This window comes from Crocuta crocuta, unplaced genomic scaffold, assembly GCF_008692635.1.
Source record: "Crocuta crocuta isolate KB4526 unplaced genomic scaffold, BGI_CrCroc_1.0 scaffold154, whole genome shotgun sequence".
NCBI lineage: Eukaryota > Metazoa > Chordata > Mammalia > Carnivora > Hyaenidae > Crocuta > Crocuta crocuta.
The window spans coordinates 6,861,148-6,880,814 of NW_027530545.1; the positions used below are offsets into that span (position 1 = coordinate 6,861,148).

At 35.3% G+C, this 19,667-nt stretch overlaps 1 protein-coding gene across 5 annotated transcripts in view; it reads right to left on the bottom strand.

Moving 5' to 3' along the window:
• Positions 1–19,667, bottom strand: part of MBD5 (methyl-CpG binding domain protein 5) — a 430,738-nt gene that overhangs the window by 46,839 nt on the left and 364,232 nt on the right. For 4 of the 5 annotated variants that reach the window (XM_077767790.1, XM_077767788.1, XM_077767791.1 and 1 more), the window contains 4 exons: positions 15,553–15,663; positions 14,991–15,269; positions 5,816–5,918; positions 4,542–4,722 (listed from right to left, as the gene is read on the bottom strand). In XM_077767790.1, coding sequence (XP_077623916.1) covers positions 4,542–4,722; positions 5,816–5,918; positions 14,991–15,103 — 397 coding nt within the window. In that variant the 5' untranslated portion in view covers positions 15,104–15,269; positions 15,553–15,663. Of the gene's footprint in view, positions 1–4,541; positions 4,723–5,815; positions 5,919–14,990; positions 15,664–19,667 lie in introns of all 5 variants that reach the window. The other variant, XM_077767789.1, reaches the window with a different exon arrangement.

Here is a 19,667-nt window from a genome sequence, read left to right on the forward strand (position 1 = left end):
GGTGTGGGGGGGGGGGGGGGGGGGGGAAGGAAAGGAGGGAAGGAGGAAGGGAGGGCATCTGGAAATAGAAATTGGCAAATAGAAGCTGTGACTCTATGCAATTAAAAGAAAGTTCTGTACTGCACAGTAAACTTTGATGGAAAAAATGCACATTATTCTCTTTTAGTTGACCAATGGTTCTCAATAGCTGCTCATTATGCTTGTTTGCTTCTTACCTGTTGAGAAAGGATGGGGATCTGAATCAGTACATACTGTCATTAGCCATCCTAATAGTATTTATAATGTGAAAAATCAAGACTGACAGCCCATATAGAAATGGCAATGTTATTATCTTGTTGGATTTGAATTTTTTAAGAACAGAATTACAGTAGAAAATTATAATCTGTATGGCATATTTTCTTATAATTTAAATGCATTGCCATTTTCACCAGAAAATTTGTTACCCTAGAAATCTTTTTGTTTCCTTACTGAAGGAAACAGCTATAATGGTGAGATAAGGAAGAGTTTTCCTTATCTCACCATTTTTATTGTGAGAGCAAAAGAGTTTTAATTTTTGTGAATTAAGAATATGGGATTTTGAATCTTTTAAAACGGGAGTGACCACAATAATGAGGGCAGTGATATTGCCGTCATGCTTAACCTCATCAAGTCTGTAACACTATACAACCTTGCAATTTCTCTGCCCTTGATCAGGCGTTACTGTAAAAACAGCTTTAGTCAATCAACTTAGATAAAAGATTGCAATTCTTTTATTAGGTTGGAATTCCTATGCAAAATTTACTCAGAGCTAAAATCTTCAGTACTGGGTTCCAATCGAGTATTCTCTTTTTGCAGAAAGCATCGCTCCCTCTCTGGCTTTTTGGAATCCCTTCAGTTCCTTTGGAGATCAGACAGAATATAGGCAACAAAAGCAAGCTGGCTCATCATACAGAATTTTCATTTTATCATGTCAGAATTCTAGGTTTAAGTTTTTTTTATCCCCTAAGGATATTTAACTATTTATAAAGTTGTGCCTTCTAAAACAGAGATGGCAAATAAAATCAGTTTCATATGCCAATTCCCATCAACTGCTGGTGGCTGCTTAGAGAGCTTATGTAGAAAGGATGTCGAACCCTAGCTGGGATCTGTGAGAAAATGCCAATGAGTATCATGAGATGAAAGTGGTACCATGTATACTGGCCACCCCAATTCTGAGACCTGCAATATATTAAGCAAGTATACTTGGATTCACTTGGCAATTAGAGGTATATTTACTTAAATGGATAATTGCAGATTTAAGATAAATACCCTTTTCCTATCCACTAGATAATATACAGGTCAAATATCATAACAATTTCTAAGACTGTGGTTGTCAACCTGAGGTATACAGAACACTAGGTAGGGTGCATTAAAGAAATAAGAAAATGCAGTAAACATATATTTTTGTTGGAAAATTGGGCTTTCTATTTCTAGTATGGTAGAGATAATTTGATAGAGTGGTTTCTGCATATAATATATGAAAAGGTGAGAACTAATGATAGAAGAGAATCACAGCAGATACACTCAACTGAACTTGTTTTCTTGTTAAAGACAGAATTTTAAAGTTTATAATTAAAGAAATAATATATGGAGAAAATTTGCAGCATTGTGCATAGCATCTAGTGAGGGCAAGTTGTCCGTATTAACATCACTAGCATTATTATGTGATTAACTGTGTCTTCTTTAGTAACAAAACCACTGAGTTGTGCCCGTTTTGGGGTATTTATACAATTATCTACAGGTCAGTGATTAAAAATATGGACATTGGCATTCTTATATGCAACAGAATTTAGAAAACAGCTGTGGCTTAGAAAGGATGTCTTCCATACCTGGAGAAAAATAGTTACTATCTTTAAAATGACAGGAATATTGAATAAACAACAAAAGTCATGCTGATGTTATGTTACATTTAGGAATTAAATATTATAAGAGTTGGTGAATAGAAATGCTAGGCACTCAATAAGTGCTTCCATATATACTTAAGTAGACCTTTCCAAAGAATAAACAGAAACTAAATATATCCTTATGCACGCAAAATAAAGAGAGGTGAAAACTACTACATGAGTCTTCTTAACTTTTAATTACTTAAATCCCAACCCCATAATATAGTTCAATATTAGGAATCTGAAATAAATGCTATGTCTGAAGCTAGTGAAAGAATAGCGATTAATCCAATAAAGTATATCATTTTTTTAAAAAAGAGGCTTTAGTTTTTTTAATGCTTATTTATTTTGAGAGAGAGACAAAGAGAGAGAGCAGGGGTGAGGCAGAGAGTGAGGGAGAGAGAGAATTCCAAGCAGGCTCCATGCTGTCAGTGCAGAGCCCGATGTGGGCCTTGATCTCATGAACCGTGAGATCACGACCTGAGCCAAAATCAAGAGTGAGATGCTTAACTGATCGAGCCACCCAGACACCCCATAAAGCATATTGTTTTAAAAGCAGATGGAGATATACCTCTCCTACCTGAACTAGTTAAAGATTTACCTTTAATTTCAATAATGAAATTTGTATTTATAGGGTATGACAAAGGACCTACATCAAGATTCTGCTAAGGTCATTAAAAAAGTGATAAGGCAGACTTTGTAGAAAGAGGTGAATTGATAATAATGTGATATGAGAGCGGCAGCAGATATATGCAAGGTGATATGCAAAAATGAGAACAATTATATTCAGGTGGCAAGATAATGGCATATTTCAAATAGTTTATTACTATTAAATAGTTCTTTAAATTGTTGCAGTATCTTTTAGTGTAAAAATTTTAGCTCATTAAGAGAAAAAGAAAAATTTCCTAATTTTTTTTTCTTACATACCTTAGTGGAGCAATTTTTTTCTGATCATTCCTGTTAAAGTTCAAAGGTTAGAGGGTTATTGAAGAAGAGCTCTCTGCTAATAACTGCCAAATTTGTCTCTTCCTACTCTCTTCACATGAGTTCTAAGTGTGAATCTTTAATTACCTGTATGATGTCACAACTGTTTCTCAGTAACTTGGTCCCAACTTACTTATGCAGGTTTAATCTTCCACTTAAGTCAGATTAGTTTCCTCATCATCTCTTAATTATGCACCACTCATCTTGAATAAGAATTTTCTTATTTCCCTCATACGTCCAAATCTTACCATCTTTCAGGGCTAAAGATTTCTTTGATCACTACAGGTTATACTTATCATCCCTATTTTTCAGAATGCTGAAGAACAATATATCATTTATCTTTCATAAACAAATGTTTTGGTGCTTGGCCATGTTTCATCTTGAATTACTGTTCAAGTGTTGAGTTGACTGTAATATTTTGGAAGGAGTTCATATCCTAGCCAATACAAAAAGAGGTTCCTCAGTCTCAAAGTAAAATTCTACAAATTACATATTAGTTACAAAGGGAAAAGTTACCTTAACAACAGAGAAATTGGAAAGACCTAACTTTAACCAAGCACTTGAACTTAATGTCATTAATATGGGATAAATGGACATACATGCCTCTTAATGAGGACATAACTTTACCTATGCAATATTTCTACCAAGCTGTGTTTAACCTGAGTATAAATAAATATCAGGAAGCAAACAAGTATATCTGAATTGAGAAACATCTGTAAAACTGATCCGGACTCTTCAAAAATAGATTTTAAAAGACTGGGAAATTGGTGTACATTAAAGAAGTGTAACAAATTAATGCAGTTGTACAATCTTTGATGGCATCCTGGGTTTAAAAAAACTGTAAGAAATTACTAGGACAACTGGAGCAGTTAGAATATACACTGCATTTTAGATAATAATATTATCAGTGTTAAATTTTTTGGATGTGATAATTAGATTGTGGTTTACAGAGGAGAGCATCCATGTGTGTTGAAGTCTTTAGAGATGAATTGTCAGAATAATTGCAACTTCTGTCACAAAATGTTAACTGTTGAATCTGAGCAAAGGGTACATGGGTGCTCAGTGAAGTGTTTATGTAATTTTTCTGTCTGCACTTTTGAAATTAAAAAAAATAAAAGCATGTGTGTCTGTGTGTGTGTGCGCGTGCATGCGCACGTGCGCGTATGTGTTTGGTGGAGGTATAAAAAGTTCCTGACAAGGTGACTTGTCTTAGTAGGTGTTCATAAATAGCTATTCAATGACTCAAAGAATAACACTGCTAGCTCTGGACTACTTATGGTGGAGGACTTGAAACCACATCCAATCCTGCTCTAGCAAGAAGGTGACTTTTGTTTCCTAAAAACCAATCCAATGGCACTTTCTATTTTGTGAGCTCAGCTCTACATCCTTGCACAGCATTTGGATGTGCTAATTGGTGTTTATTCTGCTCAGTTAACTCAAGGATTTAAATAGGAAATGTGGGAAAACAAGTCTGTAGGAATTTTTCAGAACTAAGTTGCTATCTGTAAAAAAAATGATAAAACACAGACATCTTTAAAAGCACTGTGTATGTTTTAAAAGGGGAATCAGAAAATGGTTCGCAAAGTGGTTTCCAGTGACTTGTCTGGGAATGAAGTTGGGGAGGCAAATTTGTAGACCTTTCACCATATTACATACTTGTTCCTCCCCCAGGACTGGTGAGCACCAGAGAAGGATGTGGGGCTTCCATGCTCTTATGAAGTGTGGCCACTGCAATGATTTTTCTTTTATGTATGCATAGCTTTGTGACATCTTCATCTGCTTTAACATCTTCTGCAGTTCTCTGTTTCACAGCAGCTCCAGGATCGAAATTAAACACCTGGAAAAAGCACAGCCTCTGTTTAGCATATGTCTGTAAAAACATTAAATTAAAAAATCCCGTAGTCAAAAAAAAAGTTTCTCATAGATTAAGCCATAAATCTGAACAAAAGTGTCTTGAGTTTTTAAATTTAAGAAAAACAGTTTTATATATAATATAATAAATACTTCTGCTGAAGTGATGATTTTTACAGATAAAGTAAATAATGCAAGTTATCCTAATTCTAAGATAGCCATAATATATATATGGGAAGGTATAATACCTGATAATGTTTTTAATTTTAGATACTTCCTGATATTATAAAAGTACAAAACCAGATGAGGAATAGTTTAAAAAAAACCCTAAGCTGACATTTCTACATGTTAATTTTTTCTTTGGCTTTATTTTATTACTATATTAATATTACTTTTTCATGGATTTAGAAAGTCCATTACTATATTTTTTAAAAATCTTACTTGTTGTGTATAAGTTTACAGGCTGTTTCCAATGCTTTCTGGTGGTGGGTGTGTGGAATAAGGTGACACAAATAAAAGGAAAATTGGTCTATTAATCTTTAGTTCTAAAATTAGCACATAATAGATATTCAGAGAACAATGTCCTGTTTCTACTCTATTCTAAAATAATATGTTATCATTTAAAATAACTATGTTTTTTTCTTGCAAAAGACTAAAACAGTTTTACTTCTGCCTCAGAGGGTTCAGCTTTGTGATTTTAGAAATATTTGTGGCAGACATCAACACTCATACAAAAAATAATATTGCAGATTGAGTAGTTATAGTGAGAGAAGAAAATATTGAGCTATTAACTAATGGCCATGGGTATAGCTCAAATGAAAAGGTGCTAAAACAATTTTGGTGAAATATTTAATATGAATATAGGTTTGTCACCTTTGAAAATGCCTAGGACTTGAACTATTTTCTACAATTTTAAACATTCCAGAGTGCATGCAAAAGATATCTAATTAGATAAAGACTTTAAAATGCATATATGACTGGAGAAGTAATATACAAATGAAATGCCAGATGAGAAAAGCAAATATATGAAACACCTAAAAAATAAAAAAGGGCCAATAGATGTGTTGTGAAATGGTTACCTTGGGAAGAATAAGAGGACATTCCAAGCCACACTTGCATGTTCCGTCAGTAAGCAGGTATGTTTTAACCTGCTCCAAGCAAGATAACAAAGACCCACTGGGACTGTAAAAATAGTTTTAAAAAAACATCAGGAAATAATTCTGACTGCACATATTATATGAAAAAAGGCATAATTTATAGTCTTACTGTCCTTCAAAAGATAACGTTTTCCTACTAAGGAAAAGCATTTTCTTTGTCAATATTATGTTATCTACTAAATTATAGCCTTTAACACTATCGCTCTTTCTTCTAACCAAACTATTTCTCAGAAAAATAGAGATTTTTGTGGAAAATTAAATAAAAGTATTTTGAAAACCAAGAGTGGACTAAGGATGGGAAAGAATGCCATTCTTAAGAAGTCAGAAACAGGCAAGAAAGGAACAAGAAACCTACATGAAAGTCATCTCTATTTTAAAGTAGAAGATCTACTTTTAAAGCTGTTAGAGGAAAGACTGAAATTTAGAAACATGTTGGAAGTCAAGCCAGAAAGTCACTAAGTCTACAAAAGTTGTGGCTAACAAGTTCTTCCTTTTAATCTTGGAATGTCACAATGTAACCAAACTGTCACAATGTAAAAAACAGATTTCTCTTTTTTCCCAATCCTTGTGTTTCTTTGTAGATAGATAGGTGTGGCCCAACTCAAATTGTACTGGGGAAACAAACTATTTTGCCAAAGCAAAAGGGGCCATGCAGAACTGACAAAGATCACGAACTCTGTAAGAAAATAGGGCTTTAGATGTCAGAAGGTGCCTTCCATGTCTTCTGGCTGGTAATTGGGGTAATGCTCCTAATGTTACTACTCTGTGGGTCACAAAAATCCGTATTTTCTGTGAATACTGATCAAGTTCAAGTCTACAGATTAGGTACTAATTCAGATGGCAGGACAAGTCTTTTGATTTTTATTTATAACGAGGGTTAGTTTAAAATGGGCAATCTGTCCTTTAGGACTTCTACTATTAATATGTTGATTTCACAACTTAAGTAGACATTATGCTTTGAAAATTATTATATACCTTTCATTAAGGAATAGCTTTTATTTATGACTATTTACTAAAATGTTCACTTTAGTTTTCTGATCAAATTTATCCAGAAATAGTATTCTCCACCTTGTATACAAAGCATTAGTCTACTGGAAGCAGACTGCTTATGTAAAAACATAGGTAATAGTTTTATATCTATACATAAATCAGCTTTAAAATACAATTCATATTTTATTTATAGACAAAAAAGTGACTTACAAATTTAGAAAATCTCAATTAAAATCCTCAATTTTGTTGGCTGAATCATTCATTTGTTTAGGCTAATAAATTTTTTCAGATGATATATAAAAAACAATAATTCCCATATTACAGACTTGAGTTCCACCCCAATGGGAGGGGAAGTCTCATGCTTTTGAAGATCTGGTAATTCTGATAAAACAAGATTACCATTCAGTTGTCATGTGAAAAATTCATGAATTTTGTGAAAAGAAACTGCCTAGCATTTTACATTTAAAGAAAGTATATACGGGGCATCTGAGTGGCTCAGTCGGTTAAGCGTCCGACTTTGGCTCAGGTCATGATCTCACAGTCCATGGGTTCAAGTCCCATGTCAGGCTCTGTGTTTACAAATCAGAGCCTGGAGCCTGCTTCAGATTCTGTGTCTCCCTCGCTCTCTGCCCCTCCCCCGCTTGCTCTCTGTCTCTCAAAATAAAATAAAGGCATAAAAAATTAAAAAAAAATAGAGTACATGAACTGAATCCTAGAAGAATCTAACAGTAAAATTAAACCTGAAGACAAGAATTCCTGAATTCTATTAGAGTACTCTACTCTAGACACTTAAAAACATTTCCTCTTATTCAGTTAGTTGAGTTCTTTCCTTCAGTTGTAGCTCTTTAATAAACTTTTGTGAGTAATAATTAACGTAAAAAATAGCTACAAGTCTTATGGCACAGATAAAACCCAAAAGACCTGAAGCAGGTGGGAAATTTAATGTGCAGCCTCAATGCCACCCTGAGGCAGGAGCAGCTGGAGACTACCTAAAAATCACAAGCAAACTGCACATTGAGACGGGAGCTACAGAAGGAGGGCTAGCCTCCTATCCATGTTTAAGGAGTCATTTAACCAGTTACATATACAAACAAATAAAAACCATGCTGACTTAATTTATTTGATGGTGTTTTACCTTATCTGGCAAAGTTTGCTTCCACGATAATTCTCAGCGTATAGATTTGAATTTGGAGAACTCACACTAACAGATAATGAAGTCTACTTACACTTGGCAAATCATGACTGAACAAGAAAAATGACAGATTCTCAGACTTAGCTTGGTTTCACTCAGCTCTCAGCAGTCTGAAAAGCTGATTTATCTTTCATAGGGATGAAGATGAAGTAAAAAAATTAAATTATCAAGATTCTAGGGTCATTTGCTCTAGTATGGATATGTATTTGCTCCCTATAGACTAGAATAACCACAAATATAAACAACAACATTGAAATCTTGCTATATTATATTCATAACAAAGTATTTTTAGTAGTTTTTAACATTATTGGCAATAGGAAACTTGGAAAAAGTTATCCTGTATGTCCTTGTCCATCTTATCTACTGTGGGGTGAGCTCCACATTCTCTGCTTTCTTATACCTCCACTCCAATTAATATAGAGTACATCTTTGCCATTACAGAAACACTTCTGTGCAAAAGAATTTCAACAGGTAACTATGTTTACCTCAAGAAACACCTCAAACAAAGCAAACAAACCTAAGATAGAATCTGAGCTGACTTTTGAGTTGTTAAGGCATGAAATCATAGAAAATACCTCATTCATATAAAAAAACATCTTTGCACAAATGGAGAATTCCATTGAAGCTAGGATACAAATCATCACACTGAAAAAAAGGCATTCATGTAATGATGCAGTGTGATATCTTTTAAAAAGTTCTAAGCCTGATTCTAATAGTTTTTAAATTATATCACAAAGACAGATTTTATATTATCGTAAGCTTTCATACACTTACTGGTAAAGTACAAAATAAGTAACTTAGGTGCTGCTTGTTTAGTAATAAGACTAAAACTTGATCAAGGTTCAAGATGGTAGTGTAGGAAGATCCTGAGCTCACCTCCTCCCATGGACATAATGAATCTACAACTACAACATGAAGATCTAGATGAACAGAACCTTCACAACAAAGAACAGCACTGAGATGGGTGGAAAAAGTAGAGAAATAGTCTCGATAAGGAAATGAACTCCAGGCAGGAAGTTCCACAGTCGGGAAGGATCTCAAAGGTATGAAATTCATCCCTTAATAGCAGGAGATTTTTGCTGATGTGGTTACCTCCATATCAGGCAGCCCAACCCTTAGATCTTGCACAGGAGGGACAAGTCCCCCAAGTAGCTGGCTTTGAAAACCAACAGAGTATGTCCAGAAAGACTACATAATTACAGGGGAAAAAACCTGCTCTCAAAAGGCTGATGCACAGAGTCACTTGACCCAGAAACTAGATCAAAAACACAAGATTGAAAAGCACATAGACCATAGGTGAAGGATACGTACTTACCAATCCTGGTGAGCCTGGGAGAGGCAGGAGGCAGCAAGGCCTCTTCCCAAGGACCAAGACACTGGCAACAGACATTTCTGCTACCTCATTCTGCCATGCTGATCCAGGCACTGGTGGGCACTGTTTTGGAATCCTCCTACTAGATCACTAATGCAAAGGGCGGGAGGAGTGCCCTGCTGAGAACTCTCCACAACCTTGAATCTCCACCAGGCCTTGCAGCCAAGAGGACACTAATGTGCCCACCAGTATGCCTGGAACAGTTACCCCCAGGGCCACACAGTCATCCAGGCCAGGGGCTAGCCCTACCCATAAGTACATCCACACCACAGCAGGAGGGTAATTGCTGTCCACACTAAAGACACCCCTATAGTAGCTGGCTCTGGTGGCCAGGGAGGATTTCACTTCTGGGCCCCATAGGACATCTCATTTATAAAATCACTCCTTCAAGACTGGGAGATAGATGAAATGCCTAATACATGAAAATAAACACAGAGAGGTAGGCAAAATGAGGAGACAGAGGAGTATGTTCAAAAGAACAAGACAAAACTTCAGAAAAAGAAATAAACGAATAGAGAAACAATCTATCTGATAAAGAGGTGAAAGTAACAGTCATAAACATGCTTACTGAACTTGTGAATGAACAATGGATGAACACAGAACTTCCAATAAAGAGACAGAAAATATAAGAAGTTATCAATCAGAGCTGAAGAATACCATAACAGAACTAAAAAAATACACCAGAGGGAATTAAGAGCAGAATAGATAATACAGAAGAATGGATCAGCAATCTGGAAGACAGGGTAATAATGGAAACTGCCTAAACTGAATGACAAAAAGACAAAAATAAATAAATAAATAAATAAAGTTTAAGAAATTTCTGAAACAACATCAAGCATACTAATATTCACATTATATACAGGGGTCTCATTAGTAGGAGGAAGAAATGAAAGCATCAGAAAACTTATTTGAAAAAATTATAGTTGAAGATGTTCATGACCTGGGAAAGGGAACAGACATCCAGGTTTAGGAAGCACGGAGAGGCCCAAACAAGATTAATCTAGAGATCTACACCAAGACACATTATAATTAAAATGTCAAAAATTGAAGATAAAGAGAGAATCCTTAAAAAAAAAAAAAAAAGAAAACAGAGAAAAGCAACCTCCATAAGACTATCAGCTGAATTTTCAACAGAAAATTTTCAGGCCAGAAGGGAGTGACACAATATATTCAAAGTGGCGAAAGGAAAAAAACTTACAATGAAGGCTACTTTACCCAGCTAAGTTATCAATCAGAATTAAAGAGGAAGATAAAGAGTTTCCCAGACAAGCAAAGGCTAAAGGAGTTCATCACAACTAAACTGGCTTTATGTGTACTGGTAAAGTAGAAGCCTGGGTGGTTCACTAGGTTAAGCATCTGACACTTGATTTCAGCTCACGTCCAGTAGCATGTTGGTGAATTTGAGCCCTGTGTTGGGGTCTGTGCTCATGACAGCATGGAGACTGCTTGGGATTCTCTGTTTCTTTCTCTCTCGTCCTCTTTCTCTTTCTCTCAAAGCAAATAATTAAAAAACCCATTTAGGGGAAAGTGGCAAAGGCCATGACTAGAAATAAGAAAATATATGAAAGAAAAAAAAATCCCACTGGTGAAGGCAAACATAGTAAAGGTAGTGGATCAACTTCTTATAAAGCTAGTATGAAGGTTAAAAGATGAAAGTAGTAAAATCAGTTATACTTACAATAATTAAAAGATACGCAAATAAAAAGATGCAAAACGACATCAAAAACATGAAATGTGGGGAGAAGGAGAGCAAACATGTAATGCTTTCAGAATGTTTTTAAATTTAAGCAACCACCAACTTAATATAGACTGCTGTATGTGTAGGATATTATATATGAATCTCATAGTGATCAAAAACCTAAAATAGGTATGCAAAAAAATAAAGGTAAAGGAATCCAAACGTAAAAGTAAAGAACATCATCAAATCACAAAGGAAGAGAGCAAGAGAAGAAACAGAGAAAAACTACAAAAACAACCAGAAAACAATTAACAAAATGGCAATAAGTACACACTTATTAATAATGGATTTAAATGTAAATGGACTAAATGTTCCAATCAAAAGACATTTGATTGGCTGAATGTATTAAAAAACAAAACATGACAAGATTCATCTATATGCTGCCTATGAGAGACTAACTTTAGATCTAAACACATACACACTCTGAAATTGAAGGGTAAACAAAGATATTCTATGCAAATGGAAACAAAAACAACACTGGGGTAGCAGTACTTATATCAAACAAAATAGACTTTATAACAAAGGCTGTAACAAGAGACAAAAAAGGAAATTTACAAAATGATAAAAGGATCAATTTAACAAGAAGATATAACATCTGTAAGTATTTATTTACCCAACAGATAGCACTTAAATATATAAAAGCAAATATTAACTGATACAAAGAGAGAAACTGACAGTAATACTGTAAAAGTAGGGGGCTTTAACACCCCACTTACATCAATGGATAGATCATCCAGGCAGAAAATCAACAAGAAAACATTGGCTTTAAACAACCCACTAGACCTGATGGACTTTTTAGACATTCCATCCCAAGTTCACATGAAGCATCCTTCAGGATACATTGTACTTGACTGCAGAATAAGTCTTAACAAGTTTAAATCATATCAAGCATCTTTTCCAACCACAACAATATAAAACTAGAAATCAATCAGAAGACAAATTGAAAAAACACAAATCCATGGTGACTAAACAACATGCTACTGAACAAACAATGGTCAATGAAGAAATCAAAGAAGAAACTGAAAAATATTTTGAGATATGTAAGCACAACATTCTAAAACCTCCGGGATGTAGAAAAAGAAGTGTTAAGAGGGATGTTTTGAATGATAAAAGCCTGCTTCAAGATGCAAGAAAAATCTCAAAAAAAGAATTTAATCCTACACCTAAATGAAATAGAAAAAGAAGAAACAAAACCCAAAGTTAGTAGAAGGAAGGAAATAATTGTCTACGGCCATACCACCCTGAACGCTCCCGATCTCGTCTGATAGGAAGCTAAGCAGGGTGGGGCCTGGTTAGTACTTGGATGGGAGAAGGAAGGAAATAATAAACATCAGAGTGGAAATAAATGAGATAGAGACTAAAAATTAAAAAAAAATAGAAACGGTCAATGAAACTAAGCGCTGGTCCTTTGAAAAGATAAACAAAATTGAAAAACATTTAGCTAGACTCATCAAGAGAAAAAAAGAGGATTCAAATGAATAAAGTGACAAATGAAAAAGGAGAAACCCCGAACCACCAAATCAATCTTGAGAAAGAACAAAGCTGGAGGTAAACACAATCCTGATTTCAAACTAAACTACAAAGCTATAGTAATCAAAACAATATGGTATCAGCATTAGGCCAAAAACAAACACACAGATCAATGGGACAGATTAGAAAGACCAGAAATAAACCCATGGTTATATGACCAATTAATAAACAACAAAGAAGGCAAGAGTGTACAATGGGGAAAAGACAATCTCTTCAATAAGCGTTACTTGGAAAACTAAACAGCTACATGCAAAACAATGAAACTGTACCACTTTCTTACACCATACACAAAAATAAGCTCAAAATAGAAGACTTCAATGTAAGGCTTGAATCTATAAAACACTTAGAAGAAACATAAGCATTAACCTCTTCGACATCTTAGCAATATTTTTTTTGGATCAGTCACCTCAGGCAAGGATAGCAAAAATAAAAATAAACAAATGGGACTATATCACACTAAAAAGTTTTTATACAGTGAAGTAAACCATCAACAAAGAAAAGAGCAATTTACTGAATGAGAGAAGATATTCACAAAGGGCATATCCAATAAGGGGTTAACACCCAAAATATATAAAGAACTCCTACAACTTAATATCAAAAAACTAAACACTCAGATTTGAAAATGTGCAGATGACCTGACTGGACATTTTTGCGAAGAAGACATACAGATGCCCAACAAGCGTATGAAAAAATGTTCAGTGTCAGTAACCATCAGGGAAATGCACATCAAAACTACAATGAAATATCCCCTCACACATGTCAAAATGACTGTCATTAAAAAGATAAGAAATAAGTATTGGTGAGGATGGGAGAAAGGGAACCTTTGTGCACCACTGGTAGGAATATAAATTGGAGCAGCAAGTTTGGAAAAAAGTATGAAGCTTCCTCAAAAAAATAAAAAAAGAAATACCATACAATCTAGCAATTCCACTGTATTGGCTATGCATACCACTTCTAGATATTTAACCAAAGAAAATGAAAACACTAATTCAAGAAGACAAAAGCACTCCTATGTTCATTGCAGCTTTATTTGCAATAGCCAAGATATGAAGCACCCTTAGCACTCATAGATGGATGAATGGACAAAGGAGATATGGTACACACACACACACACACACACACACACACACACACACACACACAAAAAAACNATACTACTCAGTGATAAAAAAAAAAAAAAAGGATGAGATCTTGCCATTTGTGACAGCATGGATAAGCCTAGAGGGTAGTAACAAAGCAAAAGATGTCAAAGAAAGACAAATACCATATGACTTCGTTTCCATGTGGAATCTAAAGAACAAAACAAAACAAAACAGAACAGAAATAGACTCACTGATAGAGAAAACAACTGGTGGTTGTCAGAGGGGAGATAAGTGGGAGGATGGACAAAACAGATCTTCCAGTTATAAAATATGTAAGACATAGGGATGTAATGAACAGCATAGAGAATAGTCAGTGTAACAACTTGTATGATGATAGATGGTAACTAGACTTATTGAGGTGGCCATTTCATGACATATACAAATGTCAAATCACTATGTTGTACTAATGAAACTAATATAATATTGTATATTAGTTAAGAAAACCATGAAACTTCTTGGCAACAGTTCAGTTATTCCATTCAACTTGTTGTACACAAGATACATGTCACCAAAATTTAAAAGAGTAGGCATTTGCATTTTATTTGTATGATTTTTACTTGTTATACGAACAGCCATCTCCATCAGGACTTTTTCTCTTTTACTACTATATGCAATGGAATAGATTAAAAACTACACAGAAAAAAATACGGAAATTATTTTTAGTTAACATCAGGAATTAAAAAGACTAATAATTGAAACTGTCTATAGATAAAAACACCCAACCTTATATCAGAAAAGCCAGCTGAAGCATGATGAAGGACAGAATAATATAGTCAAGAAATATCGGGTCTATTTCCAATAGTTTACGTTTTCCTGTGAATGTGGTAACGATGCTTATATGCTTCTTTTAGAAATCTTCATATATTTCCTTATCCTTGTTACAGAGATAAACAGAATGACACCTTATATAAACACAAGTAGTGCATAAAAATTCTCTCTCGTAACCTTAGGCAATTTACATTGCAAAATAGTTCAGGATAAAACACTCAAATATTTCTAGCACGAAGGTCATTTATTCAAATTTATGTGAGGTGCTGTCAGTGATGGTGTTTTGTTTCTCAAAAGAACAGACTCTACCTCCTTAATTTTGGGATTGCAAACTTGGAGGTGACACGGGTAATAATAAGGCTCACCTGACATAAAGCACTCCATTTTGATCCACACGACGCTGCCAACCCACAGGAACCTGTATAGCTGGAAGACCTCCATCTTTGTCCCCTCCGTCACAGTCCTTGCCTCCATTCATTTTCTGTGTCTGCTTGGGACTTTCCAAAGATATCAGCAATAAGATGATATCCTTATATTACAGGGCATGATGGCCTTCAAAAATGGCCAATGCAGCACAGTTTTTCCCAGACTGTACAAAATGCATTGGGAAGCTTCGGCTCAGTTTGGAACCAAGTCCTTGAAATCTGCCATTGTGGAAAAAATCAGTTTCCCATTATAATCTACATTAAATAACCAATATTTAACTCCTAAGGGTGGTCTACATGGGTAAAAATGAGTGCTTCTGTCTAAGGAAAATCATATTCACCAATGCTGGTACCTGTCTGAATGGGGGAGGGGAAGAGTGTAAAGTTTTTAGTTCAACATTTTGTCTTGAACCTTGATGTTAGGCTAAAATAACCTCTATTGTCTAGAAACCGGTCTCATTTTTACAGTGTGAGTCGGTTAATATTTCCAGGTACTACCCGCCTTTAGAGGCCACATTCTTTAGATTTTCTCTTCATCTTCCAATCTGAATCCAACATGCTGCAGGTTGGTTCATCTGATGTTTTCATGTCTTCAAAATTCCAATAATGTAGCCTGAAACATATGTAAATGTGTAAATGTATATTTAATATTGAAAAACTGAGAAGTTGCACACTTTTAAAAATGGAATTAACTGCTAAGTGTACCAAACCACTTTGATGTTCTCTGCCGTGAAAATCACATGTCAAATTCGTCTGTTTTCTTCCAACTTGATCCACTTACTCTAGTTAAATCAATTTGTTTGCTCTTCAGCACATGTAACTTTCCAATTATTAGAGATAGATCCATTATTATGACATTTCACCCACACACATAACCTCCTTCTTATTCACAATAAAAATAATTCTCTCGGGGCATCTGGTTGGCTCAGTCGGTTAAGGATCCAACTTTGGCTCAGGTCATAATCTCACTATTCATGAGTTCTAGCCCCACATCAGGCTCTGTGCTGACAGCTCAGAGCCTGGAGCCTGTTTCAGATTCTGTGTCTCCCTCTCTCTCTGCTCCTCCCCTATTCGCACTCTGTCTCTCTTTTCCTCAAAAATAAACAAACATTAAAACTATTTAAAAAATATATCTGTCACCTCTTAGGTTCTGACAATTGGAAAGTTGTGTGTTAATCTAATTACATTTTCTCACTCTTTAATTGTATAAGTATATAACCTTATGGTTTACTTTTCTTTTCTAATCATCTTATTAGCCTGAAGAAGAAAAAATTTTTTAAAGAAAAAAAAGGAAATCTACAGTACATTTCCAAATAGAAGAGATTTCCCCCCACTGTTCTTGAATGTAAGAGTGGGAGTTGCTTTATAGCTAAGATTTACAAATTCCCGTCCATTATGGGGTACTCTCTTAATTCCTTTATTAAGTCCCAAGTGCTGTTTGGGGAAGACATACTGGTTTGAAACAACAGCAATCAGCGCTAGGGTGGAAAGTTTTCAAAAGGTCATCTTAATGGAGCTGTTAAATAAGAAAAGATGGCAAATAAAATTTTAAAAAGATTTAGTACTTACTCCTAATGGAGAATGTGCTGTAACAGTTGCTAGCATTATTTCTTGTGGTATACTGGCCTTTCTATAACCAATTTAATATATAATGTGTGATTATATTGTGGGACTCACAAAACTATACTAAAAGATGAATGAAAATAATTATTCTAGTGTTATGTAAGTGGGACTTGTGACTTGTGATAAAAATTTTCAGTGATAGCATCGTCCACAGATTTAAAAAAAATGCTGTATCTCAAACAACTTAACTGAAAGTGAAGGTGTATGCTCTGGAAAACTGTATTAAAGGACTTAAGATTCATATGAAAATATGAAAATTGCTTTAAAAATTTAAATAAAAGGATTTATATTTTAGATGTTTAAAATATGTATGCATAACTCAATGAATGAATGAAACGGTGTAAAAAGACTCATAACTACTTTACTACATTCCTAAAAACCGACATATTTAAATAGCTCTAGACATGTTTTGGGCTCTCTTCACAGAAGAATGCCTTATGCTAAAAGGCATCACGTATTCAGGCATATGCTCTATTTGAAGCCTGGGCTCGGAGACAGATAAAAAGTGTTGTAATGAAGCATATGCTCATTTAGCTGAAAGTCACAATCCATGGGCATGGGTGTGGTAAACTCCATCAGGTAATGGGAAAAGTAGCAAAAATTTATTGGGAAAAATGTGGGGTATAAGGAAAAGTGCCAGGTAGTAGCATTCCCAATGGTGTCTCAAGCTAAGTTACTTTGCTGGGGCCAGTCCATTGTGTCTATGCTTCTTACAGAAGTGACCTACTTGTCTCCCACCCACTGCACCTGTAACCATGACCCCTGTTGATCATTTATGTGTTTATTCATGTTTCATTCAACAGTTAATCAGCAGCTACTATGTATGAGGTGCTATGCTATGTGCTGCAGTACAAAGATGGTGAGGCACTTCTTTATCCATAGCCCAGTACAATGTTTGGTGCTAAAGAGCTGTTCAGTGAGAAAGAATATAAAGGAAAGAGGGAGGAAGGATGAGAAAGGATGGAGAGCAAGGAAGAGTCAGTCGGCCCAGTAGAGTTCTTAGTGCTAGTGAAAGATGGGAAAGAGGCATGAATTTTGTGCCGTCTATGACTCTCAGTTTTGGCAAATAGCTAAAGACCCTGATTATTGACCCTGTACTTTTTAACAGTTCTTTTTCATGCTGATTTTATTACCTTGCTTTTCCTAATGAAATCTCTTTAGTGGTCTGTGATCAATAGATTGAACTGGCTTTCATTCTCCCTACTTTTTCTTTTGAGCTTTCTGATCATTTGATGCCTATTTTCTTTTTTCTTTCTTTCCTTTTCTTTCCCCCTTTCTTCTTTTTGTTGTTGTTATTTGTTTGTTTGCCTGCTCTTGCATGTGACTCCAGCTTTCCCGAGACTGGCTGGCTTGCTCCATTAAGTAATTTGTGTATCTGCCAGATAATAACATTGGATTGATTCCTGCCAAATGTCTCTCTCATATTTCAGTAACGAAAAAAAATGCTTAGACCAGCAGTTCTCAAAGCGTCTCCTGGGACAATCATTATTGTCAATAATGCCCAAGAACTTGTCAGAAATACAAATTCACAGGCCTGGCCCCAGACTTAATGAAATAGAAACCCTGGGGGCCCCCTCTGTTCTTTAAGAAGCCCTCCAGGTGATTCTGGTGCATGCTAAAGTTTGAGACTCACTGGCTTAGACTAATGTCTCTGCCTCCCTTCCCAGGACAAGGCCCTTTTATATCTCCACACTATGCAGGCAGCCAGCCCTCAACTCCTTTTGCCTCTGTGGAGTAGCGACTAGGGGGTAGGGGAGTCATGCTTTTTTTGCTGATACTTCATCCTTCTAGAAGCAGTTCAATTGCAAGGGCCTCAGGGACTTCTCACAGAGCAGAGGTCCAGTATCTACATAGTTATCATTTACTTATCTGTAAGTGGCACCTATTTCTCAACAGTCATTTTGTGAATTTGGAACATTCAGAGATGTTTGAAGGTGAAAATTAAATTGGAACTGTAATCTCACTATTGAATAACAACTACCGCAAACCTGAATGTACTTTCTTTTAATCGTTGTTTTTAGAAAGTTTTAAAAGCACACTTTAAAAAAGAAACTATTATAACAACAAACCACCTCTCCAAATTCACAATGTAAGCATTTTGTCAGTTTTGCTTATTTTTAAAAATAAAACTCCTTTACAGATAGAGTTAAATACTATCTCCCTCCCCAACCCATCTTTCTTTTTAGTCCTATTTCCTTCCCTTCTACCTTCAAGGCAACCACCATCATGAATCTGGTCCTTATTCTTACAGGCTTTGTTTTTATATTGTTTATTTCCTATGTATGTATATGTAAACAATATTTGGCATTGTTATATGTGTTTTAAAATTTTTATATAAATACTACTACACATTTGTATCATTCTACAACTTGCTTTTTATTTTTATTTTTTTTAATGTTTTTATTTATTTCTAGGAGAGAGAGAGAGAGAGAGACAGCGTGAGCAGGGGAGGGTCAGAGAGAGAGGGAGTCACAGACTGAAAGAGGCTCCAGGCTCTGAGCTGGCAGTCAGCACAGAGCACGACGCGGGGCTCGAACCCACGAACCGCGAGATCATGACCTAAGCGAAAGTCGGAAAGTCGGACGCTTAACCGACTAAGCCACCCAGGCGCCCCCACAACTTGCTTTTTAAAATTCAACACTGAGAGCTATCTCAGTTGAGATACATAGATCTGTCTCTGTTGCAGATATATAGATCCAATTTGTTAATTTTTAACATCTGAAAGGTATTCTATCTTCTATCATATGATTATGAACTATTCATTTATTGGTGTATCAATCATATTAATGTTAGGCTGTAGGGTCTGCACATTCTCAACTTTTCAGACACTGCCAAGTTGCTCTCTCAAAGCTGTACTGAATCCAAGTTTTTTTCATGTTGTAAACATGTCTTTTTCTTTTAAGTATTGAATCATGACCACTTTGTACTTTATTTTCATCCTGAGCATTTTACTATGGCATTAAATATTTTCCAAAATATTAGTTTTAGTGACTG